General features: G+C 49.3%; 1 protein-coding gene across 1 annotated transcript in view; it reads left to right on the forward strand.

The window, feature by feature from the left end:
• The window catches only part of PHKA2 (phosphorylase kinase, alpha 2 (liver)), a 62,143-nt gene extending 48,189 nt beyond the window's left edge, over positions 1 to 13,954 (forward strand). The window contains exons 20-33 of the mRNA XM_006835593.1: positions 423 to 511; positions 1,924 to 2,057; positions 2,423 to 2,579; positions 3,278 to 3,357; positions 3,489 to 3,567; positions 3,669 to 3,798; positions 4,292 to 4,393; positions 7,206 to 7,324; positions 7,854 to 7,883; positions 9,544 to 9,597; positions 11,247 to 11,417; positions 12,529 to 12,582; positions 13,165 to 13,365; positions 13,784 to 13,954. Coding sequence (XP_006835656.1) covers positions 423 to 511; positions 1,924 to 2,057; positions 2,423 to 2,579; positions 3,278 to 3,357; positions 3,489 to 3,567; positions 3,669 to 3,798; positions 4,292 to 4,393; positions 7,206 to 7,324; positions 7,854 to 7,883; positions 9,544 to 9,597; positions 11,247 to 11,417; positions 12,529 to 12,582; positions 13,165 to 13,365; positions 13,784 to 13,954 — 1,571 coding nt within the window. The remainder of the gene's footprint in view (positions 1 to 422; positions 512 to 1,923; positions 2,058 to 2,422; positions 2,580 to 3,277; positions 3,358 to 3,488; positions 3,568 to 3,668; positions 3,799 to 4,291; positions 4,394 to 7,205; positions 7,325 to 7,853; positions 7,884 to 9,543; positions 9,598 to 11,246; positions 11,418 to 12,528; positions 12,583 to 13,164; positions 13,366 to 13,783) is intronic.
• The last annotated feature ends 3,987 nt before the right edge of the window (positions 13,955 to 17,941 follow it).

The following is a 17,941-nucleotide window of genomic DNA, read 5'->3' on the forward strand; positions in this document are numbered from 1 at the left end:
TATTGCAATCTTGGAATTTCCTTTGCCTTATGTCTTCAGTTGAAATCTGTTTCCTGAATCCTTGTCTTTCCCTGTCTTGAGTTAGTCCTTTGTTTTGGTAGAACACATCCTAGAATACTTTCAATAGGTTCAAACAAACAAACAAAAGCTACAGTGGAAGAGGGCCTGCTGGTGGCAGACATTCCACTTGCTCAGTTCTGAAGTTCACTACCCCTTCTGGCCTGGTTGCCCTCCAGGTCTGGTATGTAGCTCTGCTCTGGGTTCTTTCTTCTTTGTCATTCTGGAGAGTTCCTTTACTTGTCCCTTTCAGTTGCCTCTCTTGCTTTCTGTATCTTACGTCTTCCACTTCTCAGCTTTACTCTCCTAGTTCAGATGCATCCCTCAGAAGATTTCTCTTGATTTTTTTTTGTTTTGTTTTCCAGTTGTTCCCATGGCTTTGCCAACTAGAATGCTGAGTGCCCACCGCAAATCACTGAACCTTGTTGATTCTCCTCAACCACTCCTAAAAAAGGTAAAGTATTAGAACAGCTAAAAAATGCTCTGCATTGATGCCTTCAGTCCCAGCAACTTCTGAAAATAGTTGAACTCCAAAGAAAAAATTGTATTTCTTGATAATCTAGGACTTTAGTAGTAGAAGCTCTGGATATTGAAGTGAACCCAACTTGTTTGTCTTCTGGAGTCTGATGTGCAGACATCTCTATTTTGTGGGTGAGAAAAGACTCCTAACTTTGTGCCTATTCATTAGAACCTGTGTAGCACAAGAGGAAATAAAGTGACTCCTCACCTCGCCCAGCCATCTCTGTGCCCACCAGCCCCTAGGGTGACTTGTGCCGCAGACTATGGTGCCTTTTTTCCGATTTTCCTAATGCTCTTGATGTGAAAACAAAGAAAACGGTATACAGTTTATCAAGAGAATAAAACAGCAGGGTGTTCCCCATTGGTTTCCTTCATTTACTGTTATGCTATCCAGATTTCCTTTCACATGAACAGAAAGAGCTAGGTTCTGTTGGAGAATGTTGCGACTTAACCTGAATTTTTACTTGTTTTAAACCTGCATTCATTTTTCCAGCTTGTTTTGTTTCCCAGAACACATTTCATTGAAGTAAAGTGTTTGTAAAGAAGAATGCACAAAGTGTAGGGATACAGCCCAGTGGGTGACCACCAGGCCACATCCGTAGCCCCTTGTGAACTGCTGCCCTTTGTGCCCTCCCAGTCTCCACCTCCCCTTCCACCCAAAAGGAATTGCTTGCATGCTTTCCAACTCCAGAGATTCATTTTTGAGTTTTGTATCAATAAAACTCACATATGTAGGCTTTCCCTTTCTTGGGACTGGAAAGAGAGAGGTGTCAGAAGTGGCATGAGGTCTTGGTTTTGTTTTACAAATTTGATCATTTAATCAAGAGGTGCTTTCTCAAGAGTGGTTTCTGGGGGCCACTACCCTTCCCCCCTCAACCACCTTTTAGAAATGTGAGTTCAAATTCTCAAAGTCAAAAGTGAAAGGTTTTTTTGTTTTTTTTTTAAAAAGTAAAAGGTTTTACTTATATGCCAAGCCTAGTAGTCAAGACCTGGTAGTTGCTACAGGAAACACCAGGATTTGGGGTGAGAGGCCTAGCTTCAAATCACTGTCCTCTAATCATAGGTCCTTTAAGAGAAAGTTCTCACCTTTAAAATGAAATTCCAGTGAAAGGCAAACTTACTTTAAAAAAAACCCTCACACGTGATCAACCTGTTCAGTGCAGTCTCTTACAGATGTTGAACAGCACATTGACTCAGTGATGAGGGAATATAAACACGCTGAAGCGCCACCAAAGTGCCCGAAACAAGCATAGCCAGAGGCTGGGGAGGGAGGGTCACTTCTTTCGCTTCTAAAAGCCCACACATTTGTCTGCCTTTCTCCCCTCTTTGGGGCTTTTATGCTGCCAGGCTCCTGAAGTTGATTTCCAGTGGCCCCGAGACGACCACGGTGACGTGGACTGTGAAAAGCTGGTGGAGCAGCTGAAAGATTGTTCGAACCTCCAGGACCAAGCAGACATCTTGTACATTCTGTATGTAATCAAGTAAGTCTCCTTCTGTCTCAGTTCTCTCAATGCTTTTTCCTTACCTTCTTGGCCTTCCAGCAGGTCTGGACCATGCCTGTGTTCACCCGCATGGCCCAGGGTCGTGGAGAACTCGACTTCTCTCCCCTTCACAGCCGGCTGGGTGCTGGCCTCCCACAGTTGGAGGAGTCTGGGGTTGTACTGTTGCCTGACGTTAGGCTTCTGTCACAAATACACGTAAGGCTGCTTGGGCAAGAGCTTACCTTGTCTTGACCATCAGTGGCACTCGGCAGAGCACACAGTGACGCCCCTCCCTGCAAGGTTTGTTCTGTTGCAAGAATCTAACCTTCCAATGGTCAGGACCATCTTTCTGGGTTTCTTGACAGGGGCCCCAACTGGGACACAAATCTCTCGGGACAGCATGGGGTCACTGTGCACATCCTCCTCAGCGAGTTGTACGGGAAAGCTGGCTTGAACCAAGAGTGGGGTTTGATTCGCTACATCTCAGGCCTGCTCAAGAAGAAAGTGGAGGTCCTGGCAGAGGTCAGTGCCACCGTGCAGGGCTTGTCCCTTGGGTCCTCCCTTTAGTCCTGGGCCCTTGTCCACGTCCATTCTTCTGTTAGAGAACTTCTGTTAGGGAAGCTGGAGACAGTCACCTTACTTGTGAGGAATGGGTTGAGTCACACTTAAAGGAAGTGGGCCCTCCTCCCTGGCCTCCCACTGCCCAGGGCAGATGAGAGGGGGAAGCCATAGGAGAAGGTTTACTGAAACAGAAGAGAGGTGTTCTGTGCCCTAGTATCCTCTTAGTAAGAGCTTATTTCTACACATACACCATGCCAAGACCATACTTAACCACCCCGGGCCCTGCAAATTCCACAACCCCTTTTAAAACAAGTTAAGTACATTAACTGTTTGTGAATAATTGGGGAGCCAGTACTTTAGGCTGTTGTTGACCCTTAGAGTCTGTGTCTCATGATGGCCCACACAATTTGGGTGAGTCTCAGGGAGTCCAGGGTGTTGGCTACAGTGGATGGGCAGTGAATCTCCCTTCATGGGCCCTTGCAGAGCCACATATTGGAAGGTCACAGACCCCCCCCAAGACCAACCCTACCTCCAGTTGCTCATCTGGGATCTGAATATGGTGTTTTCCAGTCCATTGTTTGTCAGGGAACTGTTCTGATCTTACTGGCAGTGATCGTCCTCAGTCTTCTCGTTCCCTCTCCCTTGTCCCGAATGCCTAGGCCTGCACAGACCTGCTGTCACACCAGAAGCAGCTCACGGTGGGCCTTCCCCCTGAGCCCCGGGAGAAGACCATCTCTGCGTAAGTCTCCAGGGCCCAGACTGGTGAGATATCTGCTCTTTGGGAAGGGGTGTCACCTGGGAGCTCCTCGTGTGGAAAGTGGGGCTCTTGGGTAGCTTCTCCGGGGTTGTGACCCCCCTGCTCTCTCCTAGGCCCCTCCCCCCAGAGGAGCTCACAAGACTCATCTACGAAGCCAGCGGGCAGGACATCAGTATCGCAGTCCTCACACAGGTGGGGAGGCGGGCTGTACTCTTCCCCCAGGAGCTCTGGAGCCTATTGGGGTCCCCTCCCCTAGTTCCTGAGGTGCTGTCCCTGCTCTCTTTTGTCATCAGGAAATTGTGGTTTACTTGGCCATGTATGTCCGGGCCCAGCCCAGCCTCTTTGTGGAGATGCTCCGACTCCGGATTGGACTAATCATTCAGGTGATGGCCACAGAGCTGGCACGGAGCCTGAACTGCTCAGGTGAGATACAGGGGCACCTCAGCCCGCTGCTTTTATTCGGCAACTTCTATACCCACTGCACCCCCACCCCCTTATCCATCCACGGCCTCAGCTCGGATGAGACGCCTACATCCATCTTAAACAGGCCTTTAAAGCTCTGGATGCTTGACCAGGGTCTCCCACACCAATGTAAATCCCACCACGCCCTCTGTCGCTAGGGGTTTAATCTCCTCCTAACTTGGGAACCACCACAGTGCCCCTGCCTTGCTCTGAGCTGCCATTCCCTCACTTAATAACATATCACTGGGAGAAGGCATTGCAAGATGCATCCCAGTATCGGTGTTTGTTATGTGGCTAAGCATTTAGAAAAGACACGATTTACAATTAACATGTCAGCAATACTTAGAATCCCTAGGAAATAGGGAGACCCACCACCAAACCCAGGGCCACCCAGCTCTGTCCTCACCTCTCACCAGCCTTGTGGGTTGGACACTTAAAGTATGTTTGCTTTTAGGAGAAGAAGCTTCTGAAAGTTTGATGAACCTCAGCCCTTTCGATATGAAAAGTCTCCTGCACCATATTCTCAGCGGAAAAGAGTTTGGCGTTGAAAGAAGCAGTAAGTCTGTGAGTCTTTTCCCGAGAGGGTGGCCAGACATAGCATCACATCACTCCAAAGTACTACATTCATATGAAAATCGATGCCAATAGAGATGTGGGATGGAATGTATGAAGGTAAGATTCTTAAATTTTTATGAGTCCCTGGTGTTCCAACTCATCGCAACCCTGTATAGGGTTTCCAAGGAGCGACTGTTGGGTTTAAACTGCCAACCTTGTGGTTAGCAGTCCAGAGCTTATCTTACAGAGCCACACACCAGGACAAGAGTTCCTAGGTGATACAAATGGTTAAGCACTCAGCTAGCCAAAAAGATGGTTTGAACCCACCCACAGGCGCCTTGGACAACAGACCTGGTGATCTGCTTGCTTCTAGACGGTCCCAGCCTTCAACGCCCCCCTAGAGCAGCTCAATTTTAGATGTGGGGTCGTCAGGAGTTGGAATCCCAGCAACACCAGCTTTAACAACAAGATTAAGTCCCAGGGTGATGCAAATGATTCAACACTCAGCTGCTTTCCAAAAGATTGGCAATTTGAGTCCTCCCACAGGTGTCTTAGAAGGCCTGGTACTCTACTTCTCGAGAATCAGCCACTGTAAGCCCTCTGGAGCCCAGTTAGACTCTGACACACATTAGGGGCAGCAGGAGCTGGCATATACTCTAAGATCAACAGAGCCGGAGGGTCTCTGTGGTACCCTGCTAGGTTCCTGGACATTTTTTCACAGTGCAGTTGTGGGTGGATGTGGGCTGTACACCCCTACCTCTTAGTGTGTTTGTATGGGTTCCACTTTGCTTGCTACATTTCTCTCTGATCCAAAGACCCTCATTTGCAGTGGTAGGAAACATAATGACCCCAGGCTTGGTGGGTTTCGTTCTTAAACACTCCCTAATTAGAATGGAAGCAATTAGCATTTCTTCTCCTCAGAAGAAAGTAAAATGATTTGCAGACACATTTCTGAATTTATTTAATCAAGCCTGAGAGACGCGTGAAGGGCTGTCATTCTTTAGTAAGAAGTACATTAGGTACTGAGCATTTTTCCCCGATGCGTGCCAGGCGACAAACAAAGGCTGCACCAAGCATTCAGATGTGAAGTAGGTAGCTTTTTCTCCTCTTGTGAAGGAGGGGCCCAGCTCCTTGTCCAAAAGTCATTCTTGGGAACTTCAAAGGCTCTGTCCTTGAGCTGTAAAGAGCTAAGCTATAAAGAGCTAAGCTAAATATTTACTGTGCTCCATGCGCTGTCGTCTTCATGTGCATGGCCTGCTGGACATAGAGAAATGCAAAGAGATTGCTATTGATGGGAAGCTACTCGTGCTCAGAGGAGACAAATCACTTATGGTTTTTAAATGTCTTTTGAAATAGAACATTTGTTAATTGTCCAGCCTTAAACTTGTGCTTAAGTCCTATAATGTGGGAGAGAAATATTTTCCATGCAGGCCCCCTGCAGTTCTGTAGCTGCCCCTCCTCACTACTTGCCTTTGTTGTACTCCCCAGAGGCCATCCAGGATGCCCCCATCTGTCTCTACTCTCCTTGCCAGTGTCCCTGACTCCTATGGAGCTACTTACTGCCCAAGGAGAGGACTGCGTAGGCCATGGGTAGCAGGCAGAATGGTGTAAATCTCCAGCCTGAGGGTGAGGAGCTAGGAACAGGGACAAGTTGTGAGAGGGCTTTGCAGGATGCTAAGAGGCTCCATTCATCCTGAAGATAAACCTATGCCTCAAAGGATTCTGAGTCACCCAAGGGCCACCGTCTCCCAGCCTGAGGCCCTTCTCTCAAGCTCGGCCCCACTCTGCTGCCTCCATTTCCTCAGGAAGTCTCTCGGGATCCCCCGCCCCCTCCCCAGCATTGTCTAGCTAGTGGCCACCAACAGCCATGTTGTGACTCCCCAATGCCACAGGAATGGAAGACACTGGCAGGGAGAATAGAGACAGGGGAGCATGCAGAGGGGTCTGTGGAGGGGGTGGGTGGCTTGTGTGGAAAACTTTGTACATGCAGGACTTAATCACAGGACTAGACAATAAATGTTGTCATTTTTCCAGGGCAAATCAGCATGCCTTGAGTCACAAAGGCAAAGGACCAGAGCCTGGTGGCAGGGTAGGGCCTGCACTTTAGTTTTGAACAGACCCTTTAGCAAAATAAAAATATAATTGTGTATATTTGATCCTTCCCTGAAATCAAATGCTATGAGCTCATTAAACACGAGGGGATAGAATAGCTAATGCCATGGTAAGCAGTCATGGTATTACAAGTTAAAAAAAAAAGGCAGAATGTATACTTAAAAAATGGATATATCCATGTATGTTTAGCTCCACATACATGAAGTTGGGTAACAACTAAAAGGTCCACAGATGTTAGCTCTGACTTTCTGAATTGAATTGTCTACAAGGAAGGCACATTGGCCATTGGGTGTTCTCTCTTGTCATTCTCACCATTAAAAATTCTTGTTGACAGGGATGAGACTGTTTGAATGATGCAGCAGTTCCCACCCTCCTTTTCTGAGTTGCCCCCCCATGAACATAACCTCAGTGCCCATTAAGGTTCACATCTAACCTTCCGAGGTGCTGTTATGTTGAATCCCATTAGGTCTTAGCCGACCTTTGACACCACTCTTGGGAATTTTCTGTGTATCTGCCCCTGTGTCCACCACGAGAGTTGTGTTGAGCCAGGCTTCTTGTAACAGTGCTGCCAGGGCCAGTGAGCCCCTGCTGAAGGGAGTTGGTGACCTAATGGAGAAGTAGAAAACAAAAGCAAATGTATCGCAGACATGTCAGAGTGGGGACTCTCATTTCAAAGAGCCCCTTTTGTGTCTCCTATCCAGTGCGACCGATCCACTCTGCTACATCCAGTCCTGCCATCTCCATCCATGAAGTGGGACACACTGGTGTCACCAAAACAGAGAGGAGTGGCATTAACAGGCTAAGGAGTGAGATGAAGCAGGTAAGGAGGTCTCAGCAGTGCCGGCAATGGCAGCTTGGGGCTGGAAGTGGTGTGCCTCCCTGAACTGACTGCAGAAAGGAACAGAAACCCATGTGGAGGCCACATGTACCCCCATACCCTCCTCCTGAACTCATATCCCAGAAAATACTGGAAAACACCCTTCTGCATGTTAGCCTCAGTCCCCCAGCACCACTCTTTCAAGTGGGCCACAACCATGAAAAAGTAGTCACCTCTCCAACCAATGCATCCTTGCTGTGGACTAGTGACAACATTCACACACCTGCATTCCCTCATCCACGGAGTAGCCTCTTGTCTACCCACCCCCACCCCCAACTGCAGTGCAACATCTTTTCAGTCCTAATGGACCAGGTACTACACACCATGACCTGCAGAGAGGAACACTGTCCAATTTTCTATTTCAAAAGCAGGTCATGGTGACCTAGCAGCGGTCCCACCTAGTGGGGACAGCAGTGGCAGGCTCCCTGAGCAGAGCCAGCTCTTCTTGACTCCATTGCACTCTTACTTGCAGATCACCAGGCTATTTAGTGCTGATGAGCAGGTGAACGAACCATCTTTGCTTTGTCTGGTCCTGGGCTTGGGCACTTTTTTCTTTCTGGCTTGAATATGGAGAGCGACGATGTGTGAAGACTTTACCCCAGGCTCTTTTGAAAAACAAACATTTTTGGCATACTTTATAAAAGATGTCCTGGGTTTCTACTCAAAATAATAGGGATAAAAATGCCCATTGCCACCAAGTTGAGTGTAACTTACGGTGACCCCCAGAATTGAACTGGCCTTTCTTCTAGCCTTTCAGTAAACGGCCCAGCATGTCAATCATTTGTACCTCCCAAAGACTACCCCCTCCTTTTCAAAGAATTGTCAGTGCTGTCAAACTGGTTCTGACTTACAGCAACCCTGTCTAGAGTGTTCAAGGAGCTGTTGGTTGGTTTGAACTGATGACCTTATGGTTCGCAGTCCAGTGCTGATCTATAGCACCACACCAGAAGTCCATTGCAGGGAATAATCAAGGGAAAAGAAAGATGTAGTGCAGAATAGCCTATCCTTCCGGAAAAGCCTTGTACTAACCACGTTCAAAACCACCCCTCTGGCCCCACAGGCAAGAGCTGATGAGCTATTACTAAAGATGACAGTCTAGAAAACCCTAGAGTGCGGTTCTCTCACTCGGGGTCGCTCTGAGTTCAAACTGACACCATGCTGCTAACCCACCAACAGCATTTACAGTAATCACTGATCACTTGGGAGTTCAACGTGGAAGAAAAAAGATAGCTCACTCTTTCATACCACCCTGGGCCTGTTCCCCACCCCCCATATGCACGTCTGTATGTACTTCAGTGTGTAGAGGAAAAGCATACTAGCATATCACTATCACGTGGCACCTACCCTTTGTAAAAAAAATATATGATCTCACCCAAATGTCTATTCTTTACAAGCCAGGAACCCTCTTTCAGAGCATGTCCCTTTGCTGGCCACTCGGTGGCACTCTCCCTCCAGTCACCCTCAGCCCAGAGACTGGCTGTTGGTGAAGATGGGCTGTCCTAGCACGTTGTGGGGACTAAGGAGTCTCCTTCCTGCCATGATAGATTTGAAGTCAATCAGGCCAGAGTTTTTGTATTGGGTCACATGCATTAAGGCAGTACAAATAGGGGGTGGGGCTTCAAAAAGTTCATGAAAAATTTGAATTAAAATTATTTCTCACAAATGTTTTGAAGCCCCCTCGTATAGCATCGCTATGGTTCGAAACTGACTCGACGGCACTTAACAGTTCAAAATGTAATACGTTCCTTGTCATTTTAAATTTCTCTTCAAAAATACCATGTGTCCATCCATGTATACTCCTGCACTATATATCCCTGCAAGTGAAAGGAAACTTCTAGATTCTTAGGTGAGAAAAAATTTTTTTTTTTTAAATAGTCACTGGAGGCTTGTTACGTTAGAAAAGATCACCACTTCATGGTGTGGCTTTGGAAAATGACCTAACTTGATGTTTATCTAGAAGACAGTTTGCCAAGTTCTCTATCAAATTGATCCCCATGGCTACCAGATGGCCTCTAGGGCAGGGAGGTCGGCTGAGGAGAATGGAAATGTCTCTGCTCCCCCTTCTGACCCTTCTTTCCTTGAGGGATTCTAATGCTATTCTGCCTTCTTCTTTTTCCTCCCCAGGGTCCCAGCACCTGATTGAGATAACTCTTTTTTTGTAGTTCTTTTCTGTGGGCCCAACCATATCGAGTAGTGTGCATTCCTCCAAATCTGTGGTAAACAATGCGGGGACCCTGAACTTGTCACTGCCCCCTTGTCTGTAGTGTCCGGAGCCTCGTCTCCACCTCCCACCTCCTCAACTTCCCCAAACTTAAACAGAAGCTAAGTGTTTTCATTTAACACCGAGGGCATCCCCAAGTTAGTATTTTGAGAAGCATCTTAGAAGACTGAGAGGTTCTTGAACTGACCTTTGTTTTCTGGTTGGAGCCAAGTCTCAGTTCTCTGCTTCTGCTCTTCAGTAGGATGTGGGGGGAGTGCTTTCCTCTCCAATTTCTTGAAACTTCCAAAACCTCAAAACATGCTCTCCTGTGCCTTGTCTGGAACCGCACCTTAGAAACCCTATACAAGGTTGCTCTGAGTCAGAACTGACTTCATAGCACTTAACAAGCCCAATGGAATAACCCAGCCTTTTCAAAATAAGCTCTGAGGAATGGGTTTGGGGAGCTAAGCCCACCTCCAGCTCTATAGTACATTGAAGATGGGGCTCCCTTTTTCCACCTATTAACGTTTTACGTGCATTTAGAAATTAAAGTATACAGTAGTCCAGAACCAAGGGACGGTCTCAGGATAGAGGTGTTACCTCCCTGGCCTGAAGGTAGGGTCTGGGACGGAAAGTAGCTTGGCTGCATTGAGGGTGGGTTGGTATGATCCCCCCCCTCCCTCACCCCTGTCAGGCGAGCCCCCGAGTCCAGCATGGCCTCCTGCCCCCTGGAACCTTCCCAACTGCCTCTACAACCATGTAGCCAGCTCAGCTCAGACACCGGGCCCCAGAGGAGGTGGGTGGATGCTGCTGTCCTCATCCTCTGCTTCTGGAGAGTACTGTTCCTAGCCCACGCCATGACAGCCACTGGCTGGAAGCAGAAGACAAGAACAGGACAAGTAGAAAGTGGGCGAGACCGGGGGGCGAGGGGAGGGGAAGGGGAGACCATCCTCTCCAAGTCCCATGCCCCTGTTCTTTTTACATTTGTTTTGGGCTGCAAACCTTTCCCCGAGATTGTGTTACACGTTACAATTTCCTATGGGAAGGTGCCTGCTCTTTCTCTGTGGAACCACTGAAATGGAATAGGCAGTTTGACACTTGCCTACCTTGGTGGTGGGCACTTCAGAACGTCACGATTTGGGGCTCTCCTGCTGTGACGGAGGGACTCTGGGCACCAAGCTCATAACAGAGGCCCAGGTCACAACAACCGATCCTTAATGAGCCCTCACCACCAGCCTACACAGCTCCCAGGGTTTGATCAGTTCTACTCAGTGAAGGACCTCCTTAGCCCCTGCTTTCAGATGAAAGTAGCCAAGATGAGGATTGGCCTCAGCCAGGGCTGGGTTGGAGTTGGCACCCAAACCCTCTCCCTCCAGTGCCCGCCCCACCGTGCCAGCCTCCTACCTGTCCACTGGAGTTCCGGAGGCAGTGCTACTACCTCTGGGGCTGCGTAGAATACATAGAAGGAATATGTCATCTCACCAGTGAAGGAAAGAAGACTGGAATGAGTCAGATCGAATCCAGGAGCTGTATCGTCACTGGGCAGGTGGCATTCTGTTGGTGGCAGCAGTTAGTTAGCTGAGCCCTCTTTGATGGGAAACACTCAGCAGGGTGCCTGCCGTTAGACCAGCCACTGTGACGGCAATGTGCTATCTTGTCTTGCAGAGATCCAGCACCCCCTCCTCACCCACAGGAACCTCGTCGTCAGACTCAGGAGGGCATCACATCGGCTGGGGAGAGCGGCAGGGCCAATGGCTACGCAGGAGACGGCTAGATGGAGCCATTAACAGGGTCCCTGTGGGATTCTACCAGAAAGTGTGGCAGATCCTGCAGAAGGTGAGCTTGGTACTGGGGGTTTCTCCTCTAAATGTCAGGTACCATGGGGCTGCAGAAGCAGCCCTGTGCTTGGCAAGCTCAGAGCTTCTCTGAAGGAGACTGGCTTGTGCACTAGAGGGTCTAAAGCAGCCTCCCTGACTTCCACCCACCAGATGGCCATAGCACTTCCTACCCAGTTGTGCCAGACAAAACGTCTCAGACCTGGCCAGGTGTTCTCTGGCGGGAGATGACCCCCGTGGAGCCCTTGTTGCTCAGTGGAAGAGAGAGGTCCAGTGACCCTGAAACCACAGCAAATAAGACAAGGGAGAGCCCAGGTTGTAGAGGGCCAAACGTGACAAGTAGGAATAAAGAGCCTAGGAAGCCACTGGGTGAAAATAAACAGTGATGGAAAGATGGAGCAGCCATCAGGCCTGAGATTAGGCCAACTCCCAGGCTCTGGCATGTTAAGTTGTGGAGTCTTAGTGCTGAGGCACAGAGATGGAATCTTGATTTAGAACGACACCAATTAGATCTCAGAAACTATTCCTCGAAACTCTCCCCATTTGTCCTGGGGCATTGCCCACTTGCACTGGCCTGCCCCTAGGCTAGCTATCAAACATCTTTTATTCTCAAGAGGCAGCACGTCTTGGTGTGCTGTTGCTTGCTATTTATACCCAAGGGCGTGTGTCTGTGCATGTGCCTGGGGCCTTTGTGATTGGTGCTGATTATAGACATGGCTGCAAAGGCGCAGAGCATCACTTCACCCACCCGTTATTAGGGCACTTAAGGGGGTCTTACAGCCACCAGGCCTGGTTGCTAAATTCAATGCCAATCGAGCGAGCAAGCGAGCCACCACAGAGGAGACCTCGGCAGCTCCCCAGGGCATTGTTCCTGCGAGATCTGAAAGATGCCTGCTGCTTTCCCTAGAATCGTTCCACCGAAAACAGCCTGTGGGCAGTGAGAACAAGCTGTCTAAAAATAACACGCAGTCTGGCGTGTTCCAGCCCTTGTGCGAGTTTCCAGGGCAGAACAACTTGAGGTGCCCGTTTGCATGTGTGCACATAACGCACACACGTGCAGTTTCTAGTCACGTTCTGGATTCTGACAGAAATGCTATGTGTTCTGCCTGCAGTGCCACGGTCTTTCCATTGATGGCTATGTCCTCCCCTCGTCAACAACACAAGAGGTATGATGGCAAAAACCCCAAATGCTGGTTCGGCCTTGGTTGTCCACAGGCCCTGCAGCTGCATTTCACCCTCACAGTTTGGCCCACTGCTTCCCCAGGTTGATTGGCATGACCTTGCCCTCATAGATAGCATTTTTTGGCCAGAAGATCTGAAATTTGCTCCTCTAGGCACAGACATCTTGGGGTCACCTTAAGAAAAGTGAGGGGGAGCCCTGCGCCACACATGCTGGACCCATACATACACTACCTCCCCTGGTCCCTTCTTCTCAGCTGAAAACAACCATATCTCCCTGGGCTTATTGGCCCCTAATTCTTCTTTTTGAACTGATGTTTGTTTTTACCCTGCCCAAGGCACCATACCCAGGAATTATGACGAACTAAAGATACGGTCCCTGTCCCAGGAAGCCCAAGCCTAGTAGCTCCTAGGGGCGGGCCCTGCATCTAATACCCCCATGAGTCCTGCTGGCACTATTAGGAAGTGCCAGAAAGGAAGTGACACTAAACAGAGCCCTCAAGCACAGCCTGCATTGGGCAGAGGGGCTTGGTCGCCTCAGTCCTGGCCACTGCTGGTCCCTTTGGCAGATGACCTCACATGAGATCAAGTTTGCTGTCCATGTGGAGTCAGTGCTGAACCGAGTGCCCCAGCCTGAGTACCGGCAATTGCTGGTGGAAGCGATCTTGGTGCTGACACTACTCTCAGATACAGAGATGAACAGCCTTGGGGGCATCATCCACGTGGACCAGATCGTGCGGATGGCCAACCAGCTGTTCCTGCAGGACCAGGTGGGTGTTTTGCAGCTGTCATTCATCTCTGCCAAAATTGCAGACTCAGCATCCCATAGGAACAAACAGACACAAAGAAAATGTTGTCACTGGCTGAGAAAATGGCATGGTGGCCACCTGGGAAAGCCCCAGACTTTGGGAGGTGGGCAGGCCCAAACAGCCCCACCTGCCACATGTGAGCTGGGTAAGTCACCACCCTGGTCTCAGTGCCCTCCTCGCAGAGACAGTACCTGGAAAACTGGGCCACATGCCAGAGCAAAGACAGGTCAGCCCCTGGCAGCCTGGTAAAGCCGGGCAACTCCACACCATGACCAACTGTCATAACCCCAGCCCTGCACCAGCCCATGGGACCACCACCCTGCAACTTGCAGAGTCCCTGAAATGAGAGAGGTTGCCTGCTATTCTCTTTGTGTTGCAGACTGCCCTAGGTGCCCTGGACACCCTGGAGAAAGACCAAGCTACAGGGATTTGCCACTTTTTTTATGACAGTGCACCCAGTGGAGCCTATGGGACAATGACGTACCTAACGAAAGCAGTAGCCACCCATTTGCAGGAATTGCTGCCCACCTCTGGCTGCCAGATGCAATAGGCTCTCGGCTGTACACAGGACTGGGCTCTGAATCTGTCACTGGTCCCCTAGTCTCATTGGGAACTTCGTTCTATTCCCGCAAAGGCCATCTCATCAGCAAGACCCACAGCCACAAATGAAGCCACCACTGTCGTACTCCCCTAAGAGCACTGTGGGGTCTTCTCGGCTCATTTCACTGGAACTCTGAGGAAGAATTGGAAATTGGTCTCTTTTGAGTGCAGAGTGAGCTGAGAAGGCAGCTGAAATTGGCTCTCACAGAGAGTTCCAGAAATAGGTTCAATGAGAGTGTCACATCTTAAAGATGAAAAGATCCTTCTAGCAGCTGTAGCTAGACAAGCAGACCATCTCAACAAGATGCAGTGTGTCTGGACCAAACAGTTTACCAAATAGAACAAGCCTAGCTTCTGTGGAATTTTGGTGGTGGTGTGCCTTGCTTTCTTTCTTGGCCTCTGGTTGTTTCATTGTCCTGGCTGCCTTGGTGTACCAGAATTCTCTATTGCTAAGGTTTAGAAAGTTGCTCTCAGTTAAATTTAGCTCATGTTTTTCACGAATTTTATCCTGGCAACCCATGAATTAGGGGTTTTTCCTGCCTTTTCAAAAATTCCACAGCTTTTAGAACCAAGCAAAAAAAAAAAGAGAGAGAGAGACTCCAATTTGTGTACTAGCTCGGTAAACAGCTGGTGAGTTCTGTGAGGACCCATATTCACTACCTCGCTGCCCCTCAGCCCCCAGTGCAGTGTAACCGCCCAGCCATCAGCCAACACTGCCTCCTTACGCTCCCAGTGAACCCATCACGTGAGGAGTGTGAGTCATCAGATGCCACGAAAATGAGCGGTGTGCTCCCTCAGAAAGAACGCTTCTCTGTTATAAATAGAGCCAGGCAGGGAGCGAGCGCGAGCCCTCGTCACAGAAGCCCTTGCCTCTCAAGCCTCACAGATGGATGTGGTTGGAAGCATTGGTCAGGGAGGATCCAGGGCGAGTCATGAGAGGGCCTCATCAACCTTTTGCCAAGGTCCTGGTGAATGGAGTTTCTCTCCAGGCCCTGTTTTGTTATTGGGAGCCAGGGGTGAGGAACAACAGGGGAAAAAGGTTTCCAAAAAGCTGTGAGGCTTGAAGGACAGAGAAGAACTGTCTGGTGGGCCATGATGAGGGAGATTCCTGGTGACTTTGCCTCTGGAATGGAACCTTACACTAAAGGTGCTCTAGTTGTGAGGGGGCATCGCTGTGCCAGTACCCGGAGTCCAGATGCCACACTAGTGGTCAATCTTGAAGGAGAGCCAAGCAGGTGACAGAGCCTATCTACAATTCAGCCAAGCTGCCCCTGGGAGAGCACCTCTACAGCAGCATCCCCATGTACTTACCTGGACTTGGTAGCATGCAGGCTATGCTCACAGGGGCCCGATCCTCTTTGTCTCCTGTCTCTTCAAAGCTGCAGTACTGTCCTTGCTGAGGTAACAGAGGCATTCCATGTCCCTAAAACCTCGATCCGTATCCATTTCAGACCGTAGCCTCTCGCCTTTCTTCTATTGCTGTCCGTATGTGCCTCCTTTCTTCCCAGATTACTAGATTGCACCTCTATTCCTGATCACATACTGAATCCTTTCTCTGCCAGCTGTGAGAATTCAAAGAGAAATAAGATGGGACTTGGTCCTCAAGTGAGAAGATGACGATACTTGACAGGAATGGTGCACTCTTAGAGGGATGGCCCTGGCAGGGCCAGATTGGCTCCAGGCCTTGCCCCTCTACCTTCCTTCTGTCATTCCCATCCCCCAAAGAATTGAAGAGCATGAGGCAGTGGGGTGGTCCCAGTGAGAGAGAAAACTGTTACCCACCTTCGCATCCTGGGTGCTGCTGCCATGTGCCTCCAAGGCTTCATGTGTCACAACCACTCTGGTTCCCTACGAGCATTTGCATGACCTTTTTGGTTTTGACATTCTGAACAAGGCATGTCATCCTCTGACTCCCTGGAGGGTCATTTCAGACACAGATCATGTCAGAAAGGCACCCAGTGAACAAGTGCTGGTGGCTTCTTGGGAGAAAGTTCGAGAGTTACCAGGCCTCTAACTATGCCAGGTGCTCATTGAAAACAGTCCCCAGGAAAGACACAGACGCAGCACTGGGCTCCCCAGCCGGGAAGCGGCTACAAGATAAGCCCTAATGAGCAACGCAGCAAAGCCTTCCAGCTTCCCCTTTGAAACCTCTTTTAAAATGAAACCCTGAAATAGTACTGCATTTCCATAGGCAACAAGCTGTCAGCTTCAAAGACAGAACAGGTTTCTGAGGCTTGATCCCTTCAGTGAGCAGCTGAGGCCCAGACCACTAAGGCAATGCCGAGTGAGGGGCTGACGGAAGCTGGGAGCCCAGAAGCTTTGCTGGGTCTGAAGGGTTAGAGTGTTCTGTCTTCAGAGGACGAACTAGCCTGCTGAGCCAGGAACAAACATTTCCTAGAACATCTTCCATTGAGAAGCAGCTGGCTGCCCCATCCTCACTCTTGATGTGCTGACAGACATGCAGTACCACCAGTCTTCCAGCAGGACACACACTAGCAGCTCTGTGGCTTGGGTCATTGTACCTCAGATTGCCCATCTGTCAATGTGCATGCAGCACACAGAACAATATGGATGAAGCATCCCGAAGTCACCTGCCTCAGGGGCTGCTGCTCACAAGAGACCAGATTCACAGGGTGGCACCCCTGGGGTTGGGGCAGCAGCAGGGAGGCCGAGGAGACACTTGTGCTGTGTCTCCTGAGATCTGCTTGTCAGAGGTCAGTTAGACAGTCTTCAGCTCTTCTAGGTGTGAATAAAGGAAATTAAACACAGACTATGGGTAAAGAGGAGCACATGCTCCTTATGTGTAAAAAAAAAAAAAAAATCAGGAGGCAAGAGAAACAATTTGTCAGTTGATTGATGCCATTTATTTCTAGGCAAGAGGACAGGAGGCTTGGTCTCCCCTGATGTAAATTACAGCAGAACCATCTCTCAGTTCTGGCAAATTGCTCCCGTCTTTTCTGCTTCCTTGTTGTCAAAAGGTAGAAAAGCCTCTCACTCCTCCCTTTGTGCCCTTACCATTCAAGTTGACTCCTAGGCCTTCTGCCCTGTGTGTCTGCACTTCGCAGGCCCTGAGTACAAGGTTCCCAGAATGCCTTCTGCTGTCCTGTTTTGGTGGAGAACTGAAGCTGTGTGGTCACCTCCAGGAGATCCCTTTTCCCAGGTCTCCCTGAGAAAAGCCACCTAGAAAAAGCTTTGACCTTGAGTGACCAAGTACATGCTTGAAACCCTAAGACTTGTTCCTGTCAGAGGGACTCTTTTCAAGGCTAATGCTCAGGTTTGGGAGAGAGGAAAATCCTATCAGAAAACTTCTGGGTTGCTTTTTAAAAGCACATCTGCAATTTGGCAAAAGTGTCTTAAAAGGATTGGACTCTCTAAACTGAAGTCACATGACTCCTCCTCCTGCCTTGCTGCAATATTTGTCTATTCTGACAACTGGATTCAGCAGGTACCTGCTCTGGGCCAGTACTGCTGGGCTCCTAGAAACAGGGACTAGTGTGGTGGACAGTTGGGAAGCATGCAAAGGAAAGGCATTGTCTCAAGTGATTGTCTTTGATGTTAAGTGCTGTCCAGTTGGTTATGACTCAGCGATCCTGTATAGGGGTTTCTGAGGAGTGGCTGGTGAATTTTAACCAGTGACTTTGTGGTCCAGTGCAATGTCCAATAGCACCATTCCAGGACTCCTGCTGCTGCTGTTGTCATCAGGTACCATCGACTCAGTACCGACCCATAGCGACCCAACGCACAACAGAACGAAACACTGCCTGATCCTAGGCCAACCTCACTATTGTTGCCACGCTTGAGCCCATTGATGCTTCCATTTTGCCAATCCATCTCACTGGGGGTCTTACTTTTTTTCTCTGACCCTCCACCTTACCAAACATGGTATTTTTCTCTAGCAACTGGTCCCTCCTGACAATACGTCCAAAGTATGGGAGAC

This window comes from Chrysochloris asiatica, unplaced genomic scaffold (genome assembly GCF_000296735.1).
Source record: "Chrysochloris asiatica unplaced genomic scaffold, ChrAsi1.0 scaffold00018, whole genome shotgun sequence".
Lineage (NCBI taxonomy): Eukaryota > Metazoa > Chordata > Mammalia > Afrosoricida > Chrysochloridae > Chrysochloris > Chrysochloris asiatica.